Raw genomic sequence first — 26,241 nt, forward strand, 5'->3', positions numbered from 1 at the left:
TCTTGCTATCCCCTCTCTGGCACATTTATCTTAGGAAGAAAGGAAGCTAAGTTTTGGCAAAAAGCAAATTGAGAGATATAAAGAAGTAGCTTAAAGCTTTTGTAAACTTAGAGGAAATCCAAACTTGTTCACACCTCATGTTAGTGAAAATTTCTTTTCAGAAGTATAATATAAACAGGGTACAGAAATATCTTGTTCTCTCTTCATGATCTATCCGGTTTTATACCTCTGATTTTGTAAATCTATTCAGAAGAGCATTTTAGCATTAACCCTTAATGTTACCTATATGGCACAATATCATTAAGAAAAAAAAAATGAGGTGTTTGAAAAATACCTAAAGTTTCTCATTATCTGGATTGAGTATGTAAGCTCTAATTGGGTTTTTCTGCACTTTCACTATTTGGTATTCCTAGCCACAGAGCATAATTTTGGTAAGGCCCTAAAAATCAACTTGGGCTTTACTGCAGACCTGAAGTTTAAGACAATTGTCTTTTGAAATCCCAAAGCAGGCTTACTTATTCTTCATTAATACTGTTCTAGCAAAAAAACCAAAAACAAACAAACAAACAAAAAAAACCACCCAAAACAACAAAAAACCCAAACAATCAGACCTTCCCCTCCTTTAAATGAACTTTTCTTCATGTACAACCTCAACACCTGCAACCTGGGCATGGGTCTCAAGTGGAAATATGTGTAAGGGATGTTTCTTTCCTGAATGCTACATCTCACTGAGGTCAACACTATAAAAACATCCTATAGAACTGTCACCTCACCTTTTCATAAGAAGTAACCTGCCTTCCTTCCCCATGTTAGGAAGTTTGTCTATCTTACTCAGCAAGAAATGTACTAAACTCTAAAAGCTACAAAAGAATGCCAATAAGCAATTAGCTGAATGATTAATGATTTTAATACCTGTAGTAAGGACATTGGCTAGAATTTATAACTGTATAGTACAACTAATTATTCAAAAGGACTGTTCAAAAGGATGGCAGGCCAGTAACTGCCATATAACAAAAATAATGTTTTTTTAAATACTATGAAGAAAAACCATAAGGAATGGTTTTATAAAATCAGGCAGAAACTGCAATCAAACAAACAGCTCTTGCTGGTTAACTGTGACTCTGGCTACTGGAAAATGAAGTATCTCTGTAAAACAGCTTTAAGAAACTATCAGATATGCCTGTTTTAACTTAGGGGGGCAGATGTGGCAAGAGCAGTGGGCATAAGATCCTGTCTATCATCATGCAACCACTTCCGCTTCCTGCATGAAGTAGCTTTAGAAATTAAGTTCGGGAGGTTTTTTTTGGATTGCAATAATTATTATTATTATTGGACTTTTTTGTAGTTGGTTGTTTAGCAGTTTTGAGTTTAGATTAGTTTGCTTTTTCAAAGGAAAAAATGAAAGAATTGACATCATCTTCAACATCTTACAGCTTTCTTTATAATTAGTATCTGGCATCAGAGACATAACCAGAGGCAGGCATGGTACCTTCCACACTCATGGAAACATCTCTGGTGATTGCTGGTGAGGAGACTCTTGGCTAAATTAAAATCTCTTTCTTAATGTTGACGCCAGAATTTCAGAGTACTGCAAGGTGGCTTTTAAGGTTGTAGCTTCTTGTTTGAAACAAAACAGTTCTTAGATAGTTCTGGAAATCCAGAGACTCCCCAAAAGCAGTGAAAACCCCCCAAATTTTATCACTCATGGTTGGGAAAAGCCCAGGGAAAAATTTTAAACCTATGTAGTTAAAAGAACAGTAAGGATAGACACATTAGAATCTTCAGCTTTGCAGCAGTTTTGCAAAGACAGAGAATGTTTCCCAGGACACACAGCAATGGGATTAAACTTCTGTAAAAAAGTTTTCAAATCTCCATCAGACTAAACAAATTCTTACTGTAAATGAGATAACTTACAATTTTGAGGAAAGAACATGGCATGAGCTGATTTCCCAGTTAACTCTTTTTCAGCATAATAATTCTTTAAATGGAGATTCTAACGTCGTAGAAGAAAATAAGATAAAAGAAAGAGGAAAAGGCACAGAGATGGTGATGTTACAAGAAGCATATGCATTGTTATGAAGCATAACCTCTTAAAAAATAATTTTAATATTGATTTATTCTATGATTGAAGGAAAAAGGATAATGCCAGATAGTCAAAACCAGAAAGCACCATTCTACTGGAACAAGTGGATATGGCTTCAGCAGATGATTATTAGCTATACAGGGTTGTCAAGCATTGGAACAGACTGCCTGAATCTGAAGTCACCATCCCTGGAGGCATTTAAAATGTGTGCAGGTGTGGTGCTTAGGTATGGGCATTCTCAGTTCAGTCAGAGAGAAAAGGAGAGATTTCTGCCAGGCTAAGCCTGGGGAAAAGTCTGAGAGGAATGTAAACCATTTATTATCTCTCTTTCTGTTCATATTGTTTATAGATATGCTCTACCACCGTGTGCTGTTCATAGGGAACCAATGGTGTGAAAGGTTTTCACTTTGACATGAAACAATCATGTTTCATCTTAGCAATCCTGGTTATAAAAGAGGAATGCTAGTTGTTAATAAAGCTTGTTCTTTGCCTTCTGAACTTGGAGTAATTTTATTCCCATCCTGCCTCAGCAGTGACACTTAGGGACACAGATTAGTGGTGGACCTGGTCATGTTAGATTAAAAGTTGGTCTTGATGACCCTAAAGATCTTTTCCTACCCCTATGATTCTATATCTCCCTCCAAGTGACAAAAGAAACTAAGAAAATACAGCAACCTCAGCTGAATGGTAAAGAAAATGGGATACTGGAAAACCTGCAGTATACATGTGCTGGTGGACTGTTAAAGAACAGACCACCCTCAGTGCTACCAGTTGATGTGCATTTTGACAGACGCCTCAGTTTATATATCCCTGTATGTACAGACTGGAGAACAATGCAGGCTGCAAATAAATTAGCTTTGCAATAAGATTACCTGTAGTTATTTTTAATCCATAAATTTCTCTGTGGTACCTAATGGATGGTGTGAAATACTACCATTTCTGATGGAAACCAAGCTTGAGAGTGACCATAAAGAGAAAATGGATCTGACAAGATGACAGATTAGCTGGTGTTAGGGAGCCACTACATACAGTGGGTGGTGCAGACTTATTATATCGTGAATATCCTACAGGTATCTGTGAGATCTAGGTCAGTGGACTATCTTTTGGCCACAAAACAACTGCAGCCAGAACAGACTTCCATCTCACAAATTCTTTCCCTACTTGCAGAAAGCAGGGGAAAGAGAGTCTCTAGTTTCTGCTCCTAGTAATCAAGGCAACACTGAGCTGGCTTTTGTTCATAGCTATTACTTAATTCTTTATGTATATATGGTAATCACAAAAAGACTTTGACTCAATGTCAAAATGAGTCAAAAACTCTAACTTTACAGACTGGGAGTCTTGTCTTGGCTTGGAAGAAATGTTGTTCACCTCAAGATAGTAGAAGTCATGCCAGTAGGATACCAAGTGCATAATTCTTTGAAAATTGTCTTCTTAAAGTTCCATCATGCGTCTTGTAAAATTTTGCTCCTGGAAGTCTGTTCCGGTAGCAACCACATTCTCACAAATAGAAGTTTTAAAAAAACCAACTAAACAAAAAAACCCCTAGCAACCTCCCCCTCAACAACATACTACTTTGCTCCAGTCTTCATGCCATTACAAAGCATATTAACTCTTCCTGTTCACCTGAGTTGGACAAGGCTGAAAACAAAAATACCAAAGCCACAATATCTATTAAGTAGAAACTCTGGTTTGTGTGTCATCTTAACCTGCTTCTCAATTCACTCTATGGCACTCAAAGCATATAAACTTTGAAGTAGCCTATATTCTCTAGTTTTCCTCTGCAAAGTATAGTATATGTCAGATTCAGCCAAAATACCAAAAATTACTGTATATTTTATTAAAAGCCTATTTTTATTCTCTCTGTCTCTTTTTAACAAAAGCCTAATTTAGCTGTTGTTCCCTTAGGTATGAGGTACACAGTTCATAATTCATTTGATATAAAATGTCAGTTTAGATTTTTGCACTTCTTTGATAAATGAGAAAAAACATGTACATTTCAATTTCCTTCTACGAGGTTTCACTAACAGAAGCCCCCCTTTGTGCTGCTCAAAGACCTTTGCGTTAAATTAAACATCAAGATTCAGAAACTGTAGGGAATGATATTTCCAAGACATACAGTACAAATACATGAGACTGGGAAAAAAGGTAATGATTTTTCCTACCAGTAAAGTGATGTCTCCCAAAGAGCATCTTTGATCCTTGAATTAGTTCTCAGTTATAATTTAATATATCAAAACTGTCAGCAGCTTTCCTTACATTTAAACATAAAGTGATATAGTCAGCTCCACAAAAAGCAAAATACAACATTCAGGGGCTTTCTTCCCCCACCCCCAACATGTGCTTGTGACTCTGAAGTCCATCAATATTAATGAGGAAAATCTGTGTACATCAAAGGAGACAGCAAAGAATTAATTTCATTGTATCTGTCATCATTGCTAGTATGGAGTGGTTTTTTCCTATATAACCGAACCCTTCTGTTGATCAACGTGTAAAACTCTCAGGGGTGTAATCTGCACAAAGGAATAGAGAACAATCAAAATTTTAGTTCTGGAAATAAAACTGATTTAATTACGAAAAAATGACAACAAAACACTGTGTGTTATTCTCTTATGTAACACACGAGGCCAAGGCTGACAAATCTGAACTACCACATTTACAGAGTAAACAAGAATTCTTATCACTTCTCAAAATGCCAACTGCTATGCTATGGCTGTCACTTCACGTTACGGTCCAGTCCAACAGCTGTGGTATCAATAAATTAAGCTGTACTAGAAAATAGCAGTAGGATCACATTCTGATGCTCGTGCTGAGCACCAGCACTGATGAACAACATGAGTCCAGAGCCATGAACCACAGAACTCAGCATCTTCTCCTCTTGCCCTCCGTGTTTCTGCCATGCACACTCCCTCACCCCAACCTGGGAAGTGTCATCAGCCCCACGTTACAACAGCATCTGCTGTCTTTTCCCCCAATAAATGAGATTTCTCCCTATACCCAACAGCAGAGTTTCAACAGGATAGTTGGACAGTGTTCTGCATTGCCTGCTTAAGAACCCAGAAAATAACACACTGCCCAGCAACTGGGAGACAAGATGAATGATCCAGATCTTTTTTTTCAGCCAGTGTTCTCACAAAGAAAAGCTATGAAAAAAATATAAAAGCTAACACCTCCATTTCATCTAACTGTGGCAGAAATCCCTGACTGTTTTTAACCCATCACAGTTCCCCACTAAATATAGCATTTCAATTGACAGAAATATGATCCAGGTGTTATATACTGAAGCAAAATATTTAATATTTTGGGTGAATAAAAATCAATTTGGGCAAGACTATTCCCACACAGAAGTAATCTGTTCAAAATATACAGCTGACTTCTCTGATGAATAGGGTAAAAGGATTACAACCTTTTATAGCCAAGCTATCCACATAGGAATGTTCATACAGCATTATTAAGTAGCTACCCACCAGTTAATGCCCTGTTCTAGACACTTTCAACAAATAACCCATTTATATGAATTATCTCTGGGCTTCATTTCCTTAGATAATACTGAAGAACACATGAGTTCACTGGAATTGGTGCTAGTGTGTCAATATACAACAATAAATGATCTGCTCACAGATATTTTTACTGAAAAGACCTCGACTACCATTGTCATACTCAAAATCAGGTAGCTTAATTGATTAAAAGTCATTTTAATACCCCTGTGCTTTATTTAAACCCAAACCAGGCTGAATGTGTTCTGCCTTCTGTGCCACAAGACATTGCAGAGCATTCACCCCAAAATACATGCACTATTCATCAGAGGTTGAAGTAAACTAAATACCTTGGCAATGCTTACTCTCTAAAATACAGATTTTCTTCAGTCTTTTGACAAAAAGTAAAGAGCCAGAGGAACCTTCCTCTCCTTTGTTCATTTTTCAAACATAGGGAAAAATTCTCCACGCAGAAAATTTACAGCTGATTAATTCAGATTACAGCCATCAGTTGAGTATTTTGGACAGCAGTATCAATTTCTTATGAATAACCCTCTCAAACAGGCTACTTAGTATGTAAGAGTGCTCATAACTTCAACATAAAGAAAAATTCAGAAAAGAGAAGTATTTTCTCTTTATATAATGTCATCTCTTCCGTTATTCGACTTCTTTTCTTTATATATATGTATTATTAGAAAGTTTTAGATAATCTAAACACCTGATGCATGCATTTTCTCTGTACATACATTAAACTATGGTGACACCTTTCACAGAGAGGCAATCCCCCAGCCTAAGCTAAGAGACAAGAAAAAAAGCTGACAAACTTTGTGACATGTATATTATGCTTTCCAGCATGAGGAGGAATATAAAATTTTCTTTTTCCTTCTGTTGTTAACACATGCCTCTCTCTCTGTCTGTAAAATGGGAATAGCAATCCTCACCTGAGAAGCCTACTGGAAATCTGAATTACCACATATATTTGTAAAAATCATCAAAGTAAATAGGTCAGTATACAAACAGTAAGGATTAATATAATTCAATATTGGACATATTCCCCAGCAACATGAAATACATTAATTCCCTTTCTCATTTTGCTCATCTGGAATTAATCTAAGAGCATAGTATTTCTTTGTCAGAGGAAAAAGCATGATCTGCATAGAGATCCAAAGATAAAAAAAGACAGAAAGCAATCATTATACTTGAACACACATATACTGAAATAACATATACATTTTTGTGTGTGCCTGCACGTGCATGCAGACACAAAAATAACATCCAGAAAAAGCTGCCAAATTCCAGGAATCAACCATTAAGGGCTATAGACTATTATAGTTGCCTTTGTTGAAAGAAAGAGGGTAGCACACACCAATACTGCATTATAGGAGCACCAGAGGAGAAGTGGTGACTCTGGTCACAAATTTTCACTCAACTTCCATTTTCTCTCCCTTTTTCTGCCTTTATAGAGAAGTTTATTTCTACTCAGGTACTCAGCCAACTAAGCTAAAGTTAACATAGATGTAACAGAACAAGGAGTGCTACACTAAGAAAAAGTAAGGAAAAGTCAAATTTAAAATGCTACCAGAACAAATAATTAGCTATATGAAGGAAAAATACTTATTTTCTGCAAAGTGTTTTAAGAATTTTGATATAAAGTTTCAAATACTTTTAATTCCATTTCAGATCCTTTTCCAAACTCCAGACAAAACTCCCAAAATGTAGTTACTAAGAGTAATTTTTAACTGTATATAGAACCAGCAAAAAAATGCAAAAGCACTTTTATAGCCATGATGTTTAAGAAAGATTATCTTTAATTTTTTCCCTAGCTAAAGAGAGGAAAAGAACAGTGATTTGATTTCCTATACATTTAAATCTCAGCAAGGTCTTAAAAAAAAACCCCTTAAATCACCTTTCCCCCCACCCCCCCCCCCCCCCCACCCCATTAAGCTTCTTTCCTAATATGTTAACATGACAAATATGTAACAGGGTGACAGAACTTGGCTGGAGGTGTAGAGTTCACTGCAGGCAGAGGAACTTCAAAACTTCCTGAACTGTGCAAAGTGTGTCAAGCCTTCAAACCTTGCCACTTTACCAAAATGTTTTATGATCAGCAGGCTAACTTCCATAATCTAGATGCTTCAAGTGCAAAAACACAGAATGACCCGACCAAAAAAAACCTAGCAAACCAATGAGCAAACAAAAAACTCACAGATATTTGCCTATGCTGAGAGTTAATGGAAATGAGATTTTATTCCAAAACCTATAGGGGCAGGAGTTGTCAAAAAAAGAAAGTATAAAAACATGAGCTTTTTAGAGAAGCAGTGCAAATCATTGCAGCAAAGTAACACAAAAATTGATCCAGTTCCTTGTACTTACATATATCTGGGAAATGTTTCTAAAGACAAAATTCATGTTGTGATTTTTCAAATGTCTTCTGTATGTTTTCACCAGGAATTTCAACAGCATTTTATTGTAGAATTCGTTCAGCAGAGCCTAACTTATCACACAAGCATTGCTGACTTCAGTTACAGCACTCAAAAATCTAGTTCAGATTTGCTCAGAATGAAAAGAAAAATCAAAAGTAAAAAAGCCCAAGAATGAATAAGCTTGAGTTTATAGAAAATTGATAAACTACTTCTAAATTGTGTCCTTTTTTGTGTACAATTGAAATTGGTCTGAAATAGGTTAATGTGATAGTAGGTAATAGTTTTAAATAATGATCTACCTCTAAATTTCACAACAGCCCATTTTCCTCATTTCTATATATTCTTTGGTATTTCTGAAGTAAATCAAGCTGTAGTTTTTCAGCATGGCATCTTCCCTAATACAGATTTCTTCTAAGAGCTCTTAAGCACTGTCTGGATCTCACTCTAGGGCTAAGGTTTTGGAAAGACCTGAGTGAGACCTCTTCAGTGAGGTTAATTGCCTGCTTACAGACGATCAATTAGCTGCTGCACAGTTCTCCCTGTCTCATCTGGCTCTCCCTAAGCAAGCAAAACTCATCCATGTTCTTCCAGGCAACTAAAATTGCTGGACTGATCTTCTTGTCCCAGCTGTTTCATGCTGCTCTAGAAGAGCCAAAGGAGCTGAGGAGCTGCTTTGTGTCTGGAGTGTGAAATGACCACAGTTGGAACTATGCGAGATCTGCTCAGCCTCAAAAGCACAGGGTGCAAAGGCAAAGAGAAGGAGGCAGTCAGAAGAAAAGGACACAGTTGGAGTGTCACTGCCTGCTGGCAGAACTCCTCAGGTTTATGAGTAGGGACATACATAAAGCTTCAATTGAAAGCAACCTTTATAATGTGTGGAGTTAGGCTGAGCCTCAACTGGCTGCAAGTTAGAAAAGTGAGCAGCAAAGAGGGCACTTCTGTGCCTCCCACTGCCAGAGTTTGAAGACACAACTGTTCAGGAATGAGACTTCTCTTATCTCTTGCCATGCAAAATACCCACTCACAATCAAAATGGATACAGTATGAGCTCACTGAAAGGTGTGCTGAACAGCCTGGGAGAGGGGAATAAAAGAAGAAAGTAGCACTAATGAAAATGACAATCAGTTCTATACTGCAGAGATTAGAGAATAATTTATGTTTCAGTAGAACAGAAACTCTCAGTTTCCCACACAAGCACTTTTGGAATCCTACCCTCATATCCCCCCGAAATCATCTTTCTGGACAAAAGGAACTGGAGTGGCCAATTTACACAGCTTGCTACTGACCCTTTGTAATTAGCTGGGTCATTGATGAGAGATGCAGGAGAGCTCTTCCCCCCTCCCCACTTTATCCTGTTCTCTCCTTAAAGTACCTGTAGAAAAAATATGATCACAATTTTTCACTAAGAACTTTCTGTTAACACAGAAGATAAAGAAGAAAAAAAATCCTCTTGTATTCTTCCTCTAAAAAGAGAAGGGAGAGAGAGGAAAATGAGAAGGAGAAGAAGGAAAAGAGAAAAAAAAGTGATGCCTCAAATTCCTGAAATTTGAAGCAAAGAACATTCTTTCAAAACAAATTTTATGGTGTCACACAATGTGATACTAGGAAACATAGGAAAACAAATCTGTCTCACAGGGAAAATACTAGCATATTCAAGTTTGATTTTTCTTCCAACATAATTCTGACTTAGCATCAGTTTTCTTTGTTTATTGAATATTCATTCCTCTAAGGAGACCTGCTGGCTTCCGTGATCAACCTCCACGAGCAAATGCTTTCAGATGTGCATATAAGTTGTACTATGGGGTTCCTACTTGTTTGCATAATTAGATCAGTGGTCCTGTGATGAGTTTCAGCATCCAGTCTCTGAGGTGTTGCAACTTAAACCAACAGTGGCTGAAACCCTCTGGTTGCAGGACACCATCTCCTGTAGATATTGAACAAACACCAACAGCTACAGGTATTTAGGCTCAAGTTTTGTTGCTGAGAACAAGCCCAGACAGTGGCCTGCAGCATTCCACACAGAAAGAAAGGACCTGCAAGGGGCAGGGCCTTTAAAGTCATAGGCAAAATCTTACATCTTTCCCTGCTAGACATTCCTATGTTGAGCAAATCACAGACAGGGCACATAATCGAACAACATACTTAATAAATCATGGCAGAGTTTAAAGAGACACTTCACTACTTAGGCAGATTATTTTTCAGACTATCTTTCCTTATATGTTTTACACAGGATGTATCAATTCTTTGAAGTTCTTTTCTGTAGATAAATCAGGCAATGGTTTGTAATCCCCAGTATAAGAATCCACAGAGAGTCAACTCTGCAATGTGGTACAGAACTACCATTCAAAACCCTCTTCAGACCTCTTGTCATGACTTTGGAAATACAGTCCTTTGTCCTGCTTTGAAGGGGACTATTGAGACTCCACCTTCCTGCTTCCCGTCAGAGCAGCAGTCTGTCCTTTTTGCATCTATTTATTCAACATAATCCATCTTCCCATTCCCTTCCATACTCAGGCTTTGGGAGCCAGAGGAAGGGAATAAATGGATTTAACTAGAGTCCAAGCTATTATCAGCAGTGATTGCAAATTTCCCTTCTGCTAGCTCACCATTCCTTATTACAAAGCAATTCTAAAATAATGGGGTCTTCTATGTGCCACTACATCAAAAGTAGCACTCATTGAGGAGAAAAATGTATAACCAAGAACTCTGTGCAAAAGGTTTTCTCAAAGAATTTTGCAGTTTTATATCCTTTCTATCACTTCAATTCATTTATCTAATTCAATTAATTCTAAAACAATTTGTTTTCCAGATCTTTTACTGCCTAGCATCCTCAAATTAATGTGAAGCACTGGCTAGAATATTATTTTTTTACAGCTTCTACCAAAGCAGTTTAGGACAAGATAAATAGAACAAATTTATTCTTTCTGGAAAAAATATAAAACTCAAAAAAATTTACTTCTACCTCTGCAGTATGAAATTTGTCACTAATCATTTTAAACTATGCCCTTTTATGCTTCTTCCATCTCTTTTAGCTTTCTATGCAGTTCTTTGATGTAACAAAGACAGTTTCAGACAAGATTTCAGTTCATCTGGAAAAAAAAAAGCTTTAAGTCTTGAGGCAAAAAGCAGTGTATTTAAAATTTATATACTCCATAATGCCTTTGTTCTGAACTTGAACATCCTGAAAAACTTCTCCTCTTTCTTTTGCTTTCTGACTCTGAAGATCATTTGTTCTCATGGTTTCAGCTTCTTATTATGCAACAGTGACTTTAACTGGTGGTTCCAGCATTTAAGTACATGCACAGTCATGGCTGACCCTTTCTGATCAATTGCCAATCCATACAGGTTTGACTGATAAAAGAGCCAATTAGATTTAAGCAAATTAAGGGACATCACCAATGTCAACCACTTATTAAACTGAATGCTGAATTCCATGCATACCAAACACTAATGCACGAAGTGCCATTAAGAGTTGAAATCCTAACCCCATTAGTAACTCCAGACCACTACAGGGTAAGGGTCAAAAGAAAGTTTCATATTTATAGATTACCATTTGGATTCAGTTTTTATTTTTTTAGTCTTTCCAAGAACTCTTGAACCTGCACTGCAATTTTAGTTGAGACCGTAGATAAAATAAATTCTTTATTTCTAAGATAGTTTTTTTTTAGTGTTGACTTTAAGCGTGGCAAATCAGCTTGATAAGAAATTAAGATATATTCAATCAGGTAACACTAAAGACTTGGTGTGCTTTATATTGTGTGCAATGGGTTTTAAAGGTAAAATCAAAATGAACAAAAGAAATGCATGTTGGAAAAAAACTGTATCATAATTGTAAAACAGAGATCAGCAATGACTTCAAAATTGAATACTCCTTTGTCCTCTATCGCTCTCCCTCTTAGACAATCTTCCATCAAGCTCCATGAACTAGTACCCACATTGTAGATATCTTAAAGAGTATTTTTTTGGTATCCTTGAAAAGAGAATGGTACACTTTAACACTCATTAAAAAGCTGTGCTTTTGTACATAATGAAACCTTCTTTACTTTTTGATCAAACAAAACTTCTGTCTGAGTGAAATCTTGGCCACTGAAGGGAAAAATAAAATTCTTTCTTATTTAAGTAGCATCTAGATTTCATTTAATGATTTAGAAAGTGTGAAAGCACTGAACACTGCCTGGTGTAAAATTACCATTATGCTCATAATTTAGCATGCAATGGAATTGTATCACACTCAAAAGGCTCATTATAATAAAGATCATAGTAAAGCAAACCTATATTGTCCTAGATACACACGTGTGTGTCTGTACATGTGTACACATATAGAGAAAACACAGTGTGTGAGAGAGCACTTCTCTCATATGCACTGCTTCATTTAGTATTCATTTCTCTACAGATCACAGTCCACTGGACAATAGTATGGAAGATTTCTTTAATAACTCTCACTGCTAATTTAATTCTACTTAAGCACACATATCCTAGTGAATGCCACATGCTTTTCAGCATGATTTTATGTGTAAATCAGGATAATATGTTTTCAGATCATTAACTAAAAGGAAGCATGAACTAAAACCTATTTAACCAATGAGGTATTGCTTTTAAACTACCACAAGGTCATAAAAAAGATAATTTCAAAGCTATAAGTTTTCTAATTGTAATCAACAACAATCTAATGATGAAAGAAAGTGTATCTTAATGGCTGTCATAAACTTGTGCACATCCTTGCTTATCTTTAAAGATTCTTTACCTTGTCATTTGGTGAAAATTTCACAACTAAATTTTGCTAAGCAAAATTGAAATGTGACACTAGAGCTAGAAATATCAGTGTCTTACTGCTCAGTCTTAAATGAGCACTAAAACTCAGATATAGTTTTATTTTTATATGAAAGCAAATATTTGTTAATAGCAGGTGCAACTTGATGATCAGATTGGAAAAGTATAGATTGTGCTGGGAATTGACTTTTTCCTTGTTCCTCAGTAATCTGTCATAAAAACTTTGTGTTGCATTTACTTACTTTTCTGAAGTCCTCAAGCCTAATCCATCTGTTTGCAATCAAGTTGTTTCATGACTGTTTTGGAACTGTAAGGTTTATCCTTACTGCAAGGATTTTTCTTTCCTATTTTCTTTTTTTCTTTTCTTTTGCTTTCAAATTTGCTTTCAAAAATTTGTATGTACGTCCCTCTACACTGTTCTTGCTCAGCAGCTACACCACACATATCTCAAAATCAAGTGTTGTTGGACTCTCACTTAAAAACTCAAAATTTTCTTAACGAAAACTAATTAGCTAGGGTGTCCATGAAAAGAATAGACAAAAGCAGCACATCTACATCAGGTACAAATATAAGCTCTCTTGAAAAAATACTAAACAACAACAAAGCCACAAAAAAAATTATTGTACAATGTTTGGGGCATATTTGCTCAAGTCTTTTATTTCAAATTGTTATGAAGATAATATCCAGACTGGCTTACAACCTAATTCACTGTAAATCAGCACATTGTAATTGACTTTCTTACAGCTACATTATTTTGTGGATTCTGGCTCAATATATTGCCAATGGTTTATATTACTATTATTAAACAAATTCTCTAAGTCTATCCAGTAAGTGCTCCTTGTCAGCACTTACAACTTTTACTCTAAAATGGATTACAAAATGCAGGTGAATTGCTCTATATTCTTAGGCTAGATTAGCTGTCCATGCCAGAATACACTACCATTCACAGAAAAAATAATGGATTACAGAATGCACTTCTCACCTTCATAATATGCTAACTACATAACTATGTACTTTCATTTTCTAGTTCTTAAATGGAACAAAGTGACAAATTAGAAGCCAAAAAGAACAATTTTGTGAGTAAGAACTACTAATACAAACATATTCTTTTGAACTTCAGTCCTCAGCTGCGATAATAAATAATGTTTTGTTGAACAGAGTGTTTGTGTAATTGTTACATACACAGAAAAAGCACTTTTTCATACTTACCTCCTGGAGGCATGACTATGGTTATAGCATCACTTATCAAGCTGCCTTGGCTGTTGGACGCATTCACTTGTACTGTGTAGTTAGAAAATGGAATCAGCCCTTTAATGGGTACCCATACATTGAATTCCTTGCTGCTGCACATCATCCGAGTATCATTTACAATAGAATAATTAGCATTATCTGTTATGGAAAAACAAGAGGGGGAAGGAAAGAACAAATGTTAGACCTTGCATCTGCTACAATTTACTGTCTTTATGAACCAAGTCTTATTTCTCAACTCTAATGAAGAGTTGCTATTTATACCAGTAACACACACACATTTTTGGTGTGTTAGGAAGAAAACTTTTTATTCACAATTTCTTCTCCTTCTGCCAACAGTTTGTGGCATTTGTAAGTCTTGGGAAATAAACAAACCAATACACAAACCAACCAGTTGCAAAGCTGATTGCTATGTACAGCAAAAAGAAGTTCCAGAACAGTTCTGTGATAACTGCACATTCCAAATATCAATGATAACTCTCATGAAAGACTGGCAAAACTTTTTTAATTTGCTGAAAAAATGCTTAACTTAGGAGTTGATAATCTAATTCCACTGCATGCATAACAGTCATCTGCAGTTACAGATTTTACAGCATGGCCTGCAGTTCTCTCAAAGACAAAACAAGGATTTGAAGCACTCAGTTTATCAGTTGAAATCATCAAAGGACACCACAGCAACCTACATGTCCTTTGCAACCCTTTTAAGATCTCAAAGTTAAGATAAGACAATATTCTATCCTACAAAAATAAAAAATCCCAAAACCTTTCCAAAATACCTAGTTAGAATAGAAAATAAAAAATGTATATGTCAAGTAATATTTTTCTGACTTAATGAAGACCTTGGTCACATATGTCAGAGACAAGCTGACTCACTTAAATATCATCGTATATTTTGAGTATATGAAGTGCAATATAAACGATTAATATTATTATTACTATCCATCACTACATGGAGAGCTCTCACATTGAAGTCAATAAAAATTCTGTATTACAAACAACAGCAGAATAACACAAGTCTAAGACCACAGGTATGAGAATGAGAGTAAACAGACTATAGCTATAAAAATACTGTAAATCAATTAAGACACTGTCACAGCTAGAACATTCAATATTTACATTCTAGTATTTTACAAAATCTAAATAAGACAGAATTACAAAAAACCTAGAAAAACAAATTTTTAAATTAATTTTTTTAAGGGACATTCATTGGACCTATTCATTTTGATGCAAGTTTCAAATGAACTATTAAAACTGAAATGCTATTAAATCAGAAACAGTTTTTCAAATATTCCATGTTTCTGTGATGTGCATTAAGGTGTATTTGCAGTACCTTTCAGTCATGCTCACATGACATTTTACCACAACAAGCGATTGGGATTTTCCTCTAATCTGTGGATTCCTATTAACAATTTGGTTCACTTAGGGTACAAATCCAAGCCCTTCCTTTATTTTGGTGTTTATGAACTGCACTGGTGTTTTCAGTTATTCTATTGGTAACGTGCAAAAAGCTTATTTTTTACATTTTGGGGAGGGTGACAGGTTTGCAAAACCCTTTTTTATATATCTGCCGTGCAGCCTAGTTCCTCATCGCTCAAATTCTACCTGGACTGGAGCCTACCATGGCAGCAGACCACCCAAACAGAGTACAGCAGCGTAAAGGTAGAATGAGTTCATGAAGTTTGATGGATTCATTTTGCATTTCACTGAAGTCACCCTGGTTTAGGTACAGCAATAGAGGCAAAGCTTCTTTACATGCAAGAAGACCAACCACATTTTACACATTCCACATACAGAATCCTGCAGAAGGAAAGTTATTTTGTCTGAGATTACTCTTATGTACTCGGGCCACTCAACCAGCACTAGAAAAATGCATCTGCATTACTTGATCTCAGCTTTTAAATAGTGTATCAAACCCTCCTCCTGCACCTTGAAACTGTTCCTCTGTGTGATTTGGGAGAAGATACAGTCCAACAAAGCACATTTCTCCTCTTATCTATCACAGTTTTTGTGAATTTTGTGATTTATTATTTGTGAAGATCATGCAACAATATTTGACATATACAGTCTTAAGGTCCTAGGGACATTAAACACTTAAGGACTCAGCTGGCTGTGGAAAAAAAAGACACATTTTTCAAATGTTTCACCTCCAATGTCTGGGAAAGTTTAAAAATATAGTGTTAACAGATCAGCACATCGGCTAGAGTCGAACCTCAAGCATAAAAGAAATTGTCTAACAGCAATTTATATATGCCAAATTCATGTGGAAATGATTTTTTTTTCCTATCAACAGTACAGATTTAACTTGGTAATATTTTAATTTCATCCACCTGAGCCTGGTAGGAAAACATGTACTTCCTCTACTGATACTTTTATTCCATTTTTAATCTTTCTTCCAGTGTCTAACTATACCATATTTTAAAAATACAGTTTCGAGTAACATAAAATGAACTAAAAGGATAACACTCTATTCCAAGTTGCCTGGATAACAACATTAATATACAGTAATTATACAATTAGTTGTAACATTAAATTCTAGTTATAGCAGAGTGATTACTCGGCAATTATAAGAAGTATATAATTACCCAATAATTAGGAGAAGTATGTAATTACATAACCATTTTATTCAGCTCAAAAATGAACTTGCAAATTTACAATGAGATAGACAACATAGCAGCTCAAAATTTTTCATTGCTTCTAATAAAAAGCTAAAGAGTACTTTCAAGTTTCCTAGCCCAAATTTTACACAGACAAAAGGCGTTTTATACCAATTCCCAAACAAGGAACTTACTGCTGCCAGCAAGTAAAATATTAGAAGAACATTTTAAAATGCAGGTCTTGCTGTGGCTGACTTGCAATATGGAGCTTTGCTACTTCTCACTGCCTAAACTGTGCTTTCAGTGGGCTGGAAAATGCAGGCACATAGGTTCAGCCTGACAGAAAGCGATACAGCGATAACCCTGCCATATCATTCCGTGCCATTCCTGCCCAGATTGCCTCAGCGTGCACCCAATTTGTGAGTATAAGTGGATGAGGCCTCCCTTTGTCCAATTTTCTTGGGTGTTTTTCTCTCCATGCTGCCCACACGTCCCACTGCAGCCCAAAGGCAAGTCCATTGCAGATCCAAAGAACAGTCCTAAGAGCCCATTGTTCTACTTGAGACAAGCGCTTCGTACCAGAACACCTCCTCACTTCTGCCTTCTGATTCCTGCCATGAACAGACACCAGCACCCCAACAAGCAAGTTTCCCCCACAATTCTGTTAACATGAACAACCTAAAGGAGCAGAAAACAGACTCCTACACATCCATGAATGGCTCACCACATCCATGAATGGTTAAGGCATGGAAACACCTGCACAAAAAGATAAGTCCCGACAGGAGAGGGCTCAGAGAGTCTAGTCTGTATAACTTCTTAAGAACACCATGCAGACATGAAGGGCTTCCCCAGCCTCCTTACTCTTTCCATATTTTTGCATAGTTATGGTTTTTTTCTTTTACTAGCTCTCCTGCTCAGTTCTTCATAACTCCCCAAAATTATCTGTGGGACTTCTTTGCCTAAGGCTAATTAAGAAATACTTCTGCTGTTCCCAGTTTATACCTGATCAAAGTATGTCTTTTTCAGGAAAAGATCCATATGAAGAAATGAGGGCTAAATATCCATAAATATACTAAAAAGTGATGTATAGTTGAAACAAAGACACACAAACACATATGCATTCAAAATCCCTGTTTAAAAGTGCTAAGCTTCAAAGAGCACTCTAGACAGTGAGTATCTGTATTTGAAGGTTCAGGATGGCTCTGAGTGGACACTCTGCAGGGGACTCCCAAGCATATATGCATTTCTGTTACTGAGCACCCCTGTAAATAGGTGAATTAAGCTCCTGTGAGGCAGTGGCACGTAAATTACTGCTGTCCTGGGTCCGTCACCATATGGGGTTCACTAGATTGAAATAACATAAATGGGTATCCTTTTCCATTCTTGTTATAATCATTGTCACAAGAATTTTAATGCCTCATATATTCCATAATTTTTTTTCTGTGTGCTGTACTGCTCTGACCTTTTCAATATTCTGTAATTTGACTGGCTGGCGATTTCAAGTTCTCTCCTTTTTACAGCCTTATTAACTTGTGGGGAAGAGGTGAAATGCACAGCCAATCAGAATACATAATATTGCAAAGGTCACAGCAATACAGTATAGCAGCAGCAGACACAGAATACTGTATATTAGTCATTAGTATCCTGATATCTTATTCATGTAACAAAGGTTGTGAGGAGTGCAGGAAATGGTACAACAGGAAACCATTTTCATGGCAAAGAAATAATACAAACTAAACATATTCATCTTGCATTTAAGAACTTTTTTTGCCCCCAAATTTGGGCATATTTAAAGGTACTCTTTCCATCAGGGTCAAAATTTATGTTTTTAAGGGAAAAGGTAATAAATTGAGATGTTTACTGTTTATGTATTAAAAAGAGAAAGACACATTTTTCACAAGTGTGGGCAAATACCAAGTAATTCTATTAATATCATTGCATTTGTGATTGATAACAATACATACTTTACATATAACTCCATTATGTCCTGATAACCTTTTACATTATAGAACATGTTGCCCTACGATATTCAAGCAGACAGAAGCAGAACTATTACCAGTGTAGACTAGTCAAAGACTAAAGGTAGTAAAAATCCAGCTCAGTGAAGAGTTCATGTGAGGATCTATATAAAGATTACTTAGTTAACTATCACAAACACTTACAGTTGATTTTATGAGCTTTATATGACTGTCAGCATACAGAGGTTAAGCCTTGTACCTTGGGCCACAGAAAAAGTTAATAAGATTAGAACAGCAAAATAAAAATGAAACAAGAATTCACCTTTTTGGCCTTTTTTCCCTGAACTCATCCTCATTGTCACCAGTTTCTATCCCTATTTGAGATACAGCTGATTTGTGTCTCTTTGACACCACCTCTTTGGTGGGAAATTCTGTGAATATGCACACTTCTTTGTGTCTTAGCTCATTCTTTTGCCTGTTAGTTTTGCCTATTCTTCAGCCTCATTAACTACCACAAAAGCTCCTTTCCTACCAGCTTCTTTTCTTCATCTCTTCCTTTCCCACTGTTTCTAATGGAGTATTTAGAATAAAAAATATCACTTCCCATTAGTTTGATTATCCCAGTAGAAAACCAGCTAAAATACATTCTTGGCATTATTGGCAACTCTCTTTTCTTAAGAACTGTAATAATGAACTGTTCTCAAACCGTCATCTCAATTGTTATATTGACTTGTGAAGTAGTTTGGCTTTGAGGCCATACCCCCCTTTTCAACAAACTATTGGAAGGTTTTTATGTTTTGAGATGAGGTTTGTTTTTATATGTTTTGGCACTCTGTTTTGGAGGATTTTTTTTCGTTTGCTTTTTTCTTTCTTTTTTTTTTTCAGATAAGCATACTGCTGATTTTTTGCCTCAATGTCTTGAACCACTATTTATTCCCCTTCTCCTGACTGACAGGTGTATTGTTCCTATGGACATACGGTCACAGTGAGTCCATCAAATTGAGTTCAAAACTTAAAGACTCTCACATGAAAACTTCATTCTCATGGGCTAGGAGGAGCTGCTGAATGAGTCAAAATGGATAATTTAAAAGTGCTGGGGGAACTGGAAAAATTCTGAATCCAAAATATTAATTTTCCTGTAAGTAAGAAGAGTTTCACATTATTTGCATTAAAAAACTTTATCTTTTTCCTTTTTCCTTGGGAATTAAAAGTAGCCTTTAGTTTTAAAACTGAGAAATGGAAAATATTTGAAGAACAAGATCAAAATCTGTGTTGGGACATACAGCAGAAATATGAAACCTAGAAGATCCAGTTTCTGACTATTAGCTTCTGACTGCTACTGAAGTCATCACTTAAAGAGGCTTCTTACAGACTCAGATTTGGTAGAGCTATCTTAAATAATCTTGAGACATACAGACACTGTCTGTATGCACACTGCCTGACTGCACTAGAAGGGAATTCCTCCTCTCTATTCAGCATGGTGAGAAACATCTGGAGAGTTCATCCTGTTCTGGGATTCCCAGCATAACACAAAAGTGGACTTACTGGAGTGCAAAGATGATTAAAGCCTTGAAGAATATGTCACACAAAAAGGGCTGGAGAGAACTCAAGAAGAGGAGGAAGGATCTTAAAAATGCATAAAATGTTAAAAATATCTGTTGTGAGGGCATAAAGTAGCCAGTCATTTCTCAGCAATGGACAACAGCGGAACAAAACACAATGAGTACATACAGAAAATGCAAAAAATTCAAACTATAAAAAAACCTTTTTTCACTTTGACATTGGTTGAACACTGGAACAAGTTGCTTAGGATCTCCAACTTCGGTGATACTCAAAAGCCAGTTGGAAACTCTCGTGGGCACTGTGCTCCAACTAACCCTGCTTGGAGAAGAGAGCTTGAACTGGTTGTTCCCTAGAGGTGCTCTCTGACCTCAGCTGTTCTATGATTCTGTGAAAATTTTCAGAACACTTCAAGAACCCTAAGGCAAAGCAGGGGCAATCATTATGATGAAAGCATGTTCCTGTCAGTAGAAATAAGTGATTATTAGTGTTACAAACACTAAGTAATGTGCATTTATGTGCTCATTAATTCTACAGACTGAAATATGAATAAAGCCCCCAGCTTGATGTGAGAGCTCATACAAGAAACTTAGCACAGACCCCATGGATGGTTAATGACTGCAGCCAAGATTAGGCTTTGTCAGGATGGCAGGCAGGAAGGAATCTTCAGTGTGTGGTCTCATCTACGCTTTGGAGCTTTCAGCTCAGTGCCATGAGGCTTTGAACTAAAAAACCTCCGTAATTGTTGCTGAAGCTGACAAAAAGAAACCTTTTTGATTTGAAATACTGTTGTAGTTTTTCTCATTACTCTCTCATAATCACAGAAACATCTAATGAGTCTTGCAGCTGACTAAGTCTCATTTAGACCTTCCACTTAAAAGTGGGTTTCAGTATAGTGTTAAATCTCTGCTGTAATTATATTCATCTCTACTGTAACTCCATTTTTCTGCAATAGCACCAGGAGGCATCAGTCCTGGACCCTCCACTCTGCACACTGTACACAGTGTTTTTGAGACACACACTAAGAATGCAGCTCATGACCTAGACCAAACTTTGGAAAGCATTCCGTGAGTACAACAAACTTCTCTGGATTTCAAAAAGGTTTCCACTGTAAGCACTGGTATTTTGATATGAACAGGAGGAAGTGTCCCAGCACAGTTTAATAATCCAAGTGGCAAAATATCACATTTGACATGAGACATCAAAGATCAAAAGCATTTGCTGCACTTGCAATCTTAAGCTGATGACAGAGCATATGGTTACTGATTTCATCCCTTGTGTTTGAGGGGTTTTATAGACAAAATGTAAGACTATCAAGTTTGTTTCATGAGGGACTTTTTACAGTAAAAAAAAAAAAAATCAGAAACAGTTAGATCTTAAACCTTCAAATTTGCTTCTCCATGGTTAGAACATTTTTTTCTCTAGCTGCAGCAGTACATAAATGGAGATTATCACAGTATCTGGTTTCTGAATCTATGCCCATAATTCATGGATGCCAATAAGAATTTTCCATTCTCCAGGGACACTATCAGAAGGAGACTAACTAAACACACACAGCAGAACTTGGAGTCTCAAATCCATAATCAAATATCTAGATTGATTGTGTCACTTGCACTTGTATTGATTTCAATTGGAGCAGCTGACCCAAGGGAATAATAAAAATGTAGAATAAAACTGATTTATGAGAAGAAAATAAATCCTTTTGTGAGTGGTAATGAATTGGTACTATTTAACCCTTTCAATCACAGAGGGAGAATGCTATTTATTTTTTCAGAATGCTGAGTTAGCCAAAAGAAGTCATATAAAAAAAGTCAATACTGTCAAATGCCATTACAGTTAGTTGTAATACTTTGGAAGGAATGAAGCTCTAAACTTGATCTAGGATTTTTGCCTGACATATGACATTCTTTTGGTTTTTCCAGTCACCTTTCATGAGGCATCATAAGCGATGCATTTGGAAATTGAAAGAACCATAGAATAACTCAGGTGACTCTTTGTTGTACTTATAAATTACCTCCCTCTAGACTATTTAGGGCAAAAACTTGAAAAGTAACAAACAGCCACATCAAGTGCACACAATTATCCCTACAAAAAGATGATCATTGTGATCTTTCTGGTATCACACTAGAAACTTACATAGTCAAAATATAATTTGATTCCCCCTTATAAAATGCAAAGAGAAACTTGAACAAAATCTTGTCAAATCCCAGTTTTCATCACATTTTCTCTACCTGAGAAAACAGATGGGGTTTATATTAGTCTCCAAAGAGAAGATTATTTCTTTAAAGCCAACACATAGAAATATTCAAACTCAATATTTTTATCTGTGGAAGCTCTAGACAGATTGGAAATGTCTTGATTGGAATATGTCATTGACATTAATCATATTGTGTTTAATGTCATAAATTGTTTTTTTACATTTAGCAGTTACCATAGATACCTAAGCACAGTCAATGTAGTCTTCATGTGGGTTAAAAACACTGGAAGACATTCATTAACTAAAATACGGTTTTTGCAGGGAAACTGATTGGCAAATTCCCTTTTACTCAATACTGTTTACCAGAGCCATCCCTAAAAGATTGCTATTATTCCCTAGACTATTGCAAGGGAGTAGAAACAGTCTTGGAGCCAATCCTACTACAGGCAGTCACTAGGATTTTCAGCCTATTAAGAACTGATAATACATTCCTCACAAAAATGGGGTTCAGTCCTATCAGCTTTATCACATGAAACCAAATAAATTCTGAAGTACAAGATGGACAATGTACATGTGACAAAAAAACCCCATAAATATGGGAATAGAGTGATGCAGAAGACCAATTAAAACAACATCTGTGGTCTGATGCTAGAGTCTTCACCAAAGAAATGGTCAGATGTAGGAATTAGAGAGTGACTTTAATTTTGCTTTCCTCAGAGATACCTGTATTAAGGAAAAGAAAAGAACAGCACACCTGACACTGACAGGAATTATGCTATTAGATGGTGCATTGTGAAGCTGCTCAAAAGCTACTGAAGCTTGACTAAATATTACTCAATAATCATCCTGAAGTGCATGCAAAACCATGAGTTTTGCCAGGCAAATCAAAATTTAAATGGCCTACAATTCCAAGGCAAAATACCCATAACTCCTGCTCTGGTGAAGTGATTAAATATGGCTATTTGAAAATGGGTTATGCATCCTCTTTGTTTCCCCTTCAAATGTCTTTAGGAGTGCCAAGTGTTGTAGGCCTGTAACTAGAACTAAGACAGACAAAATGAGAGAGGAAGGGGACAAAATATGAAAAATCTCCTTAATGGCTGGCTTGGAAAAGCAGCTAAGGGCTTCCACACTCACACTGAGAGTGTGGAGGTTATCTTTCTGGTGCAGAAAGTAGTAAGCATTTTGTAATAACTTCCATTCCTAATTCTCAAACCTTCAGCAGAAGACAGGCTAGGAACTTCAATGGGCTTCAGCATTCCTTTCCCCACTTCTGTTGCCATCTGCAGGTGGTGTCTTCCCCTATCAGTCCCTGCTTTTTGCACTAGGTTGATTCTTAAAACTTCCTTTTTGACTTCTGTTTGGAGAGGGTACTGAAAGTATTAGGTACACTGTGCCAAGTTCAAGATTATAAGAGGAACTTTCTTATAGAAGTTAAATTAATAGATGGTCTGAGCTTTACTCTATTCATGTATGTAGCAAATATTAAACTTAAAAGGTGATGGGCAACACTCTGATATATACACACAAAAGTCAACTTGTTTATGCAGTATTCTGCTGTTAGAATTCCCCACTTTGCCAAAGAATGAGTGGGCTGCAATGAACCTTTCTGGTACACCATCTCCAAATAAGCAAAATAAGCAGATAAATAATTTTTTTTCTTTACAAAAATACCTGGTTAGCTATCTTGCTGAAAAATATGGAACTTAGATGATGTATCATAAAAAAAAGTTATAATAAGTATTAAAAAACCCTCAAGAAATAAAAAAACCCAAAACCTCAAACACACATTGTTTTCTACATTCATAAGCAATGGAGTTCTGAGTATAACCCTTCAACTTCGTGTTATGAAACTCCCTAAAGACATCCAGTTAATTAAGGATTCTCTTTAGGTCAAACTCACATTCAAATGCATCACAACTTCTTGGGGGCTATAGATTTGGATTAATTTTGTGCTAACACAGTCATCTGAAAGAGGTAGGAAGATAAAAATTTCCTCCAAATCTCTCCTCTGGATAAGAGGTAATACCTGATTCTTCCTGTCCTAGAAGGAACTCAGATACAATTAAAAATGACCCTGTATTCTATCTGAACCAACCTGAGAATAAATAGGGATGAATGAGGAAACTACTTGAGGGAAATAAGCCTGACTCTGCCACCTTTCTTTCCCCTGAAGCCCTCTGAGAACTGGGAGTGTATCAAATAACAAGAACTCTAACTGGTAGCATTAGTATTTTAAGGCTTGGAATAACCAATTGCAAACCAAATTCCTCTTTAAGGCTCCTCCTAAGCAGGGCCTTAAATAACTTGAAGCAAAGCAACTTCTCATTACATTGCATTGAGCCCAAGCAATGATGCCTGAGCACTGCAGAACTGGGACAGAGCCCTCAATTCCTGAAGTCCTGTTTGATCTCCATATGGTGTATGCTGGAAACAAATACTTTTCTGGAAAACTAGAACATGCCTATGCAGAACAGAATGGCAAAACAGCCCCAGTAAAGCTCCTTCCAGTTTTTTAACAAGTACTTTCACAGCAAAAAGTTTTCAGAAAAATGAAGAGTTGAATTAAAAAATGAAGGGTAATTGATACCGGTATTTCCCTTGAATACATGGTTAAATCATGGCCAAACTGTGGAAAAATTCATTGTAAGTATCCTCCTCCATTGTCAGACAATCCAAACTATCTGCTGCTGAACTACACATCACACTTGCAATGACCTTTTCCATCAGTTTGTGATAGTATTTGCTTGACTTTCAGTTTGGTTATTGATAATGTTAATGGGCACGCACTATTTACCAACACCTTGCCAAGCCATCATCTTAAAATAAAAGAAGTATCAGCAGCAACAGAATTAAACAGCAATGAAAAAACAGGCTATACATTACAAAACATTTATGTTGGAATCAAAAGTCAGGAATTCAAACACATTACAGCTAAAGCATTCTCCCTTGCTCTTATGCATTACAATGTATCCTTTGCTGAAGTATTGGTGTTTTTACTGTAAGAAGATAAACATTCTCCATTAAAAAAAAAAAAAAAAAAACACAGAAACTTTAAATCTTTTGCAAATTACTTAAGATGATCTGGCCCCATTAGGAAAAAAAAAGGTCTAGAATTAAATACAGCTTGTTTTAACATGGAAGTAACCAATAAGCTGTCAGGCTACTCCACTGAATTGCTATGAGATGTGCATATTTTTAAAAGCAGATGGATGAAAAGTTACATGGTATCTTAAACAAACATGATGAATGGCAGAGCCATTTGGTGGAAAAGCAGTGTAATCAAATATTAAGACAGTCAGAGACCTAGGTATGTGAAATTTGAAAGATTTGGAACAGGACAAGGAAAAGTGCTAAGCCTAGGGACAGCCACAGAATATTCAACATGAGATCAGCTGGTGCCTCTACAGTGTTGGAATAACAGGTTTATGACAGAGAAAGTGTTAAGTTACACGTTATTTAAACACTTTCCATGTCATCAACCTGCTATCTCAACATACCATATGCTATAGTAGGGTATTGATAAGATAACAGCACATCAAGCTGAGTTTCACAATATACATTAGGGATGGCAGTACAAAATTGTAGAAATACAACATGCATTAGGAAAAAATCACGCCCTCACAGTGGGATCCTTTACCCTGTCCAGGGGCTATACTTAAGTAGAATGATTTCCACACCTCAAGAAGTCTGTATCTCTTAAATCCATCCCCCAGAGGCATACTATTTCCTAATTTAAAAGAAAAAAAAAAGGCCATGGAAATATGTTAGATTCAAAGGCAGACCTTCTAGGCCTCACATAGTTAAGCTAAAGTTGAAAAAGATACTGATATAATGAATCCAATTTGATAAAACACAATAACCCCCACCTTATCAAATCATAGACACCTCTGCAACATGTCCTGATATACTTAATAATTCACTCAAGTCCCTTT

The 26,241-nt window shown here is 36.3% G+C and overlaps 1 protein-coding gene across 5 annotated transcripts in view; it reads right to left on the reverse strand.

The window, feature by feature from the left end:
* The window catches only part of USH2A (usherin), a 373,664-nt gene that overhangs the window by 143,744 nt on the left and 203,679 nt on the right, over positions 1-26,241 (reverse strand). For all 5 annotated transcript variants that reach the window (XM_072927553.1, XM_030269121.4, XM_030269120.4 and 2 more), the window contains one exon: positions 13,959-14,138. In XM_072927553.1, the coding sequence (XP_072783654.1) occupies positions 13,959-14,138 (180 nt within the window). The remainder of the gene's footprint in view (positions 1-13,958; positions 14,139-26,241) is intronic.

This window comes from Taeniopygia guttata, chromosome 3 (genome assembly GCF_048771995.1).
Source record: "Taeniopygia guttata chromosome 3, bTaeGut7.mat, whole genome shotgun sequence".
In the NCBI taxonomy this organism is placed as follows: Eukaryota; Metazoa; Chordata; class Aves; order Passeriformes; family Estrildidae; genus Taeniopygia; species Taeniopygia guttata.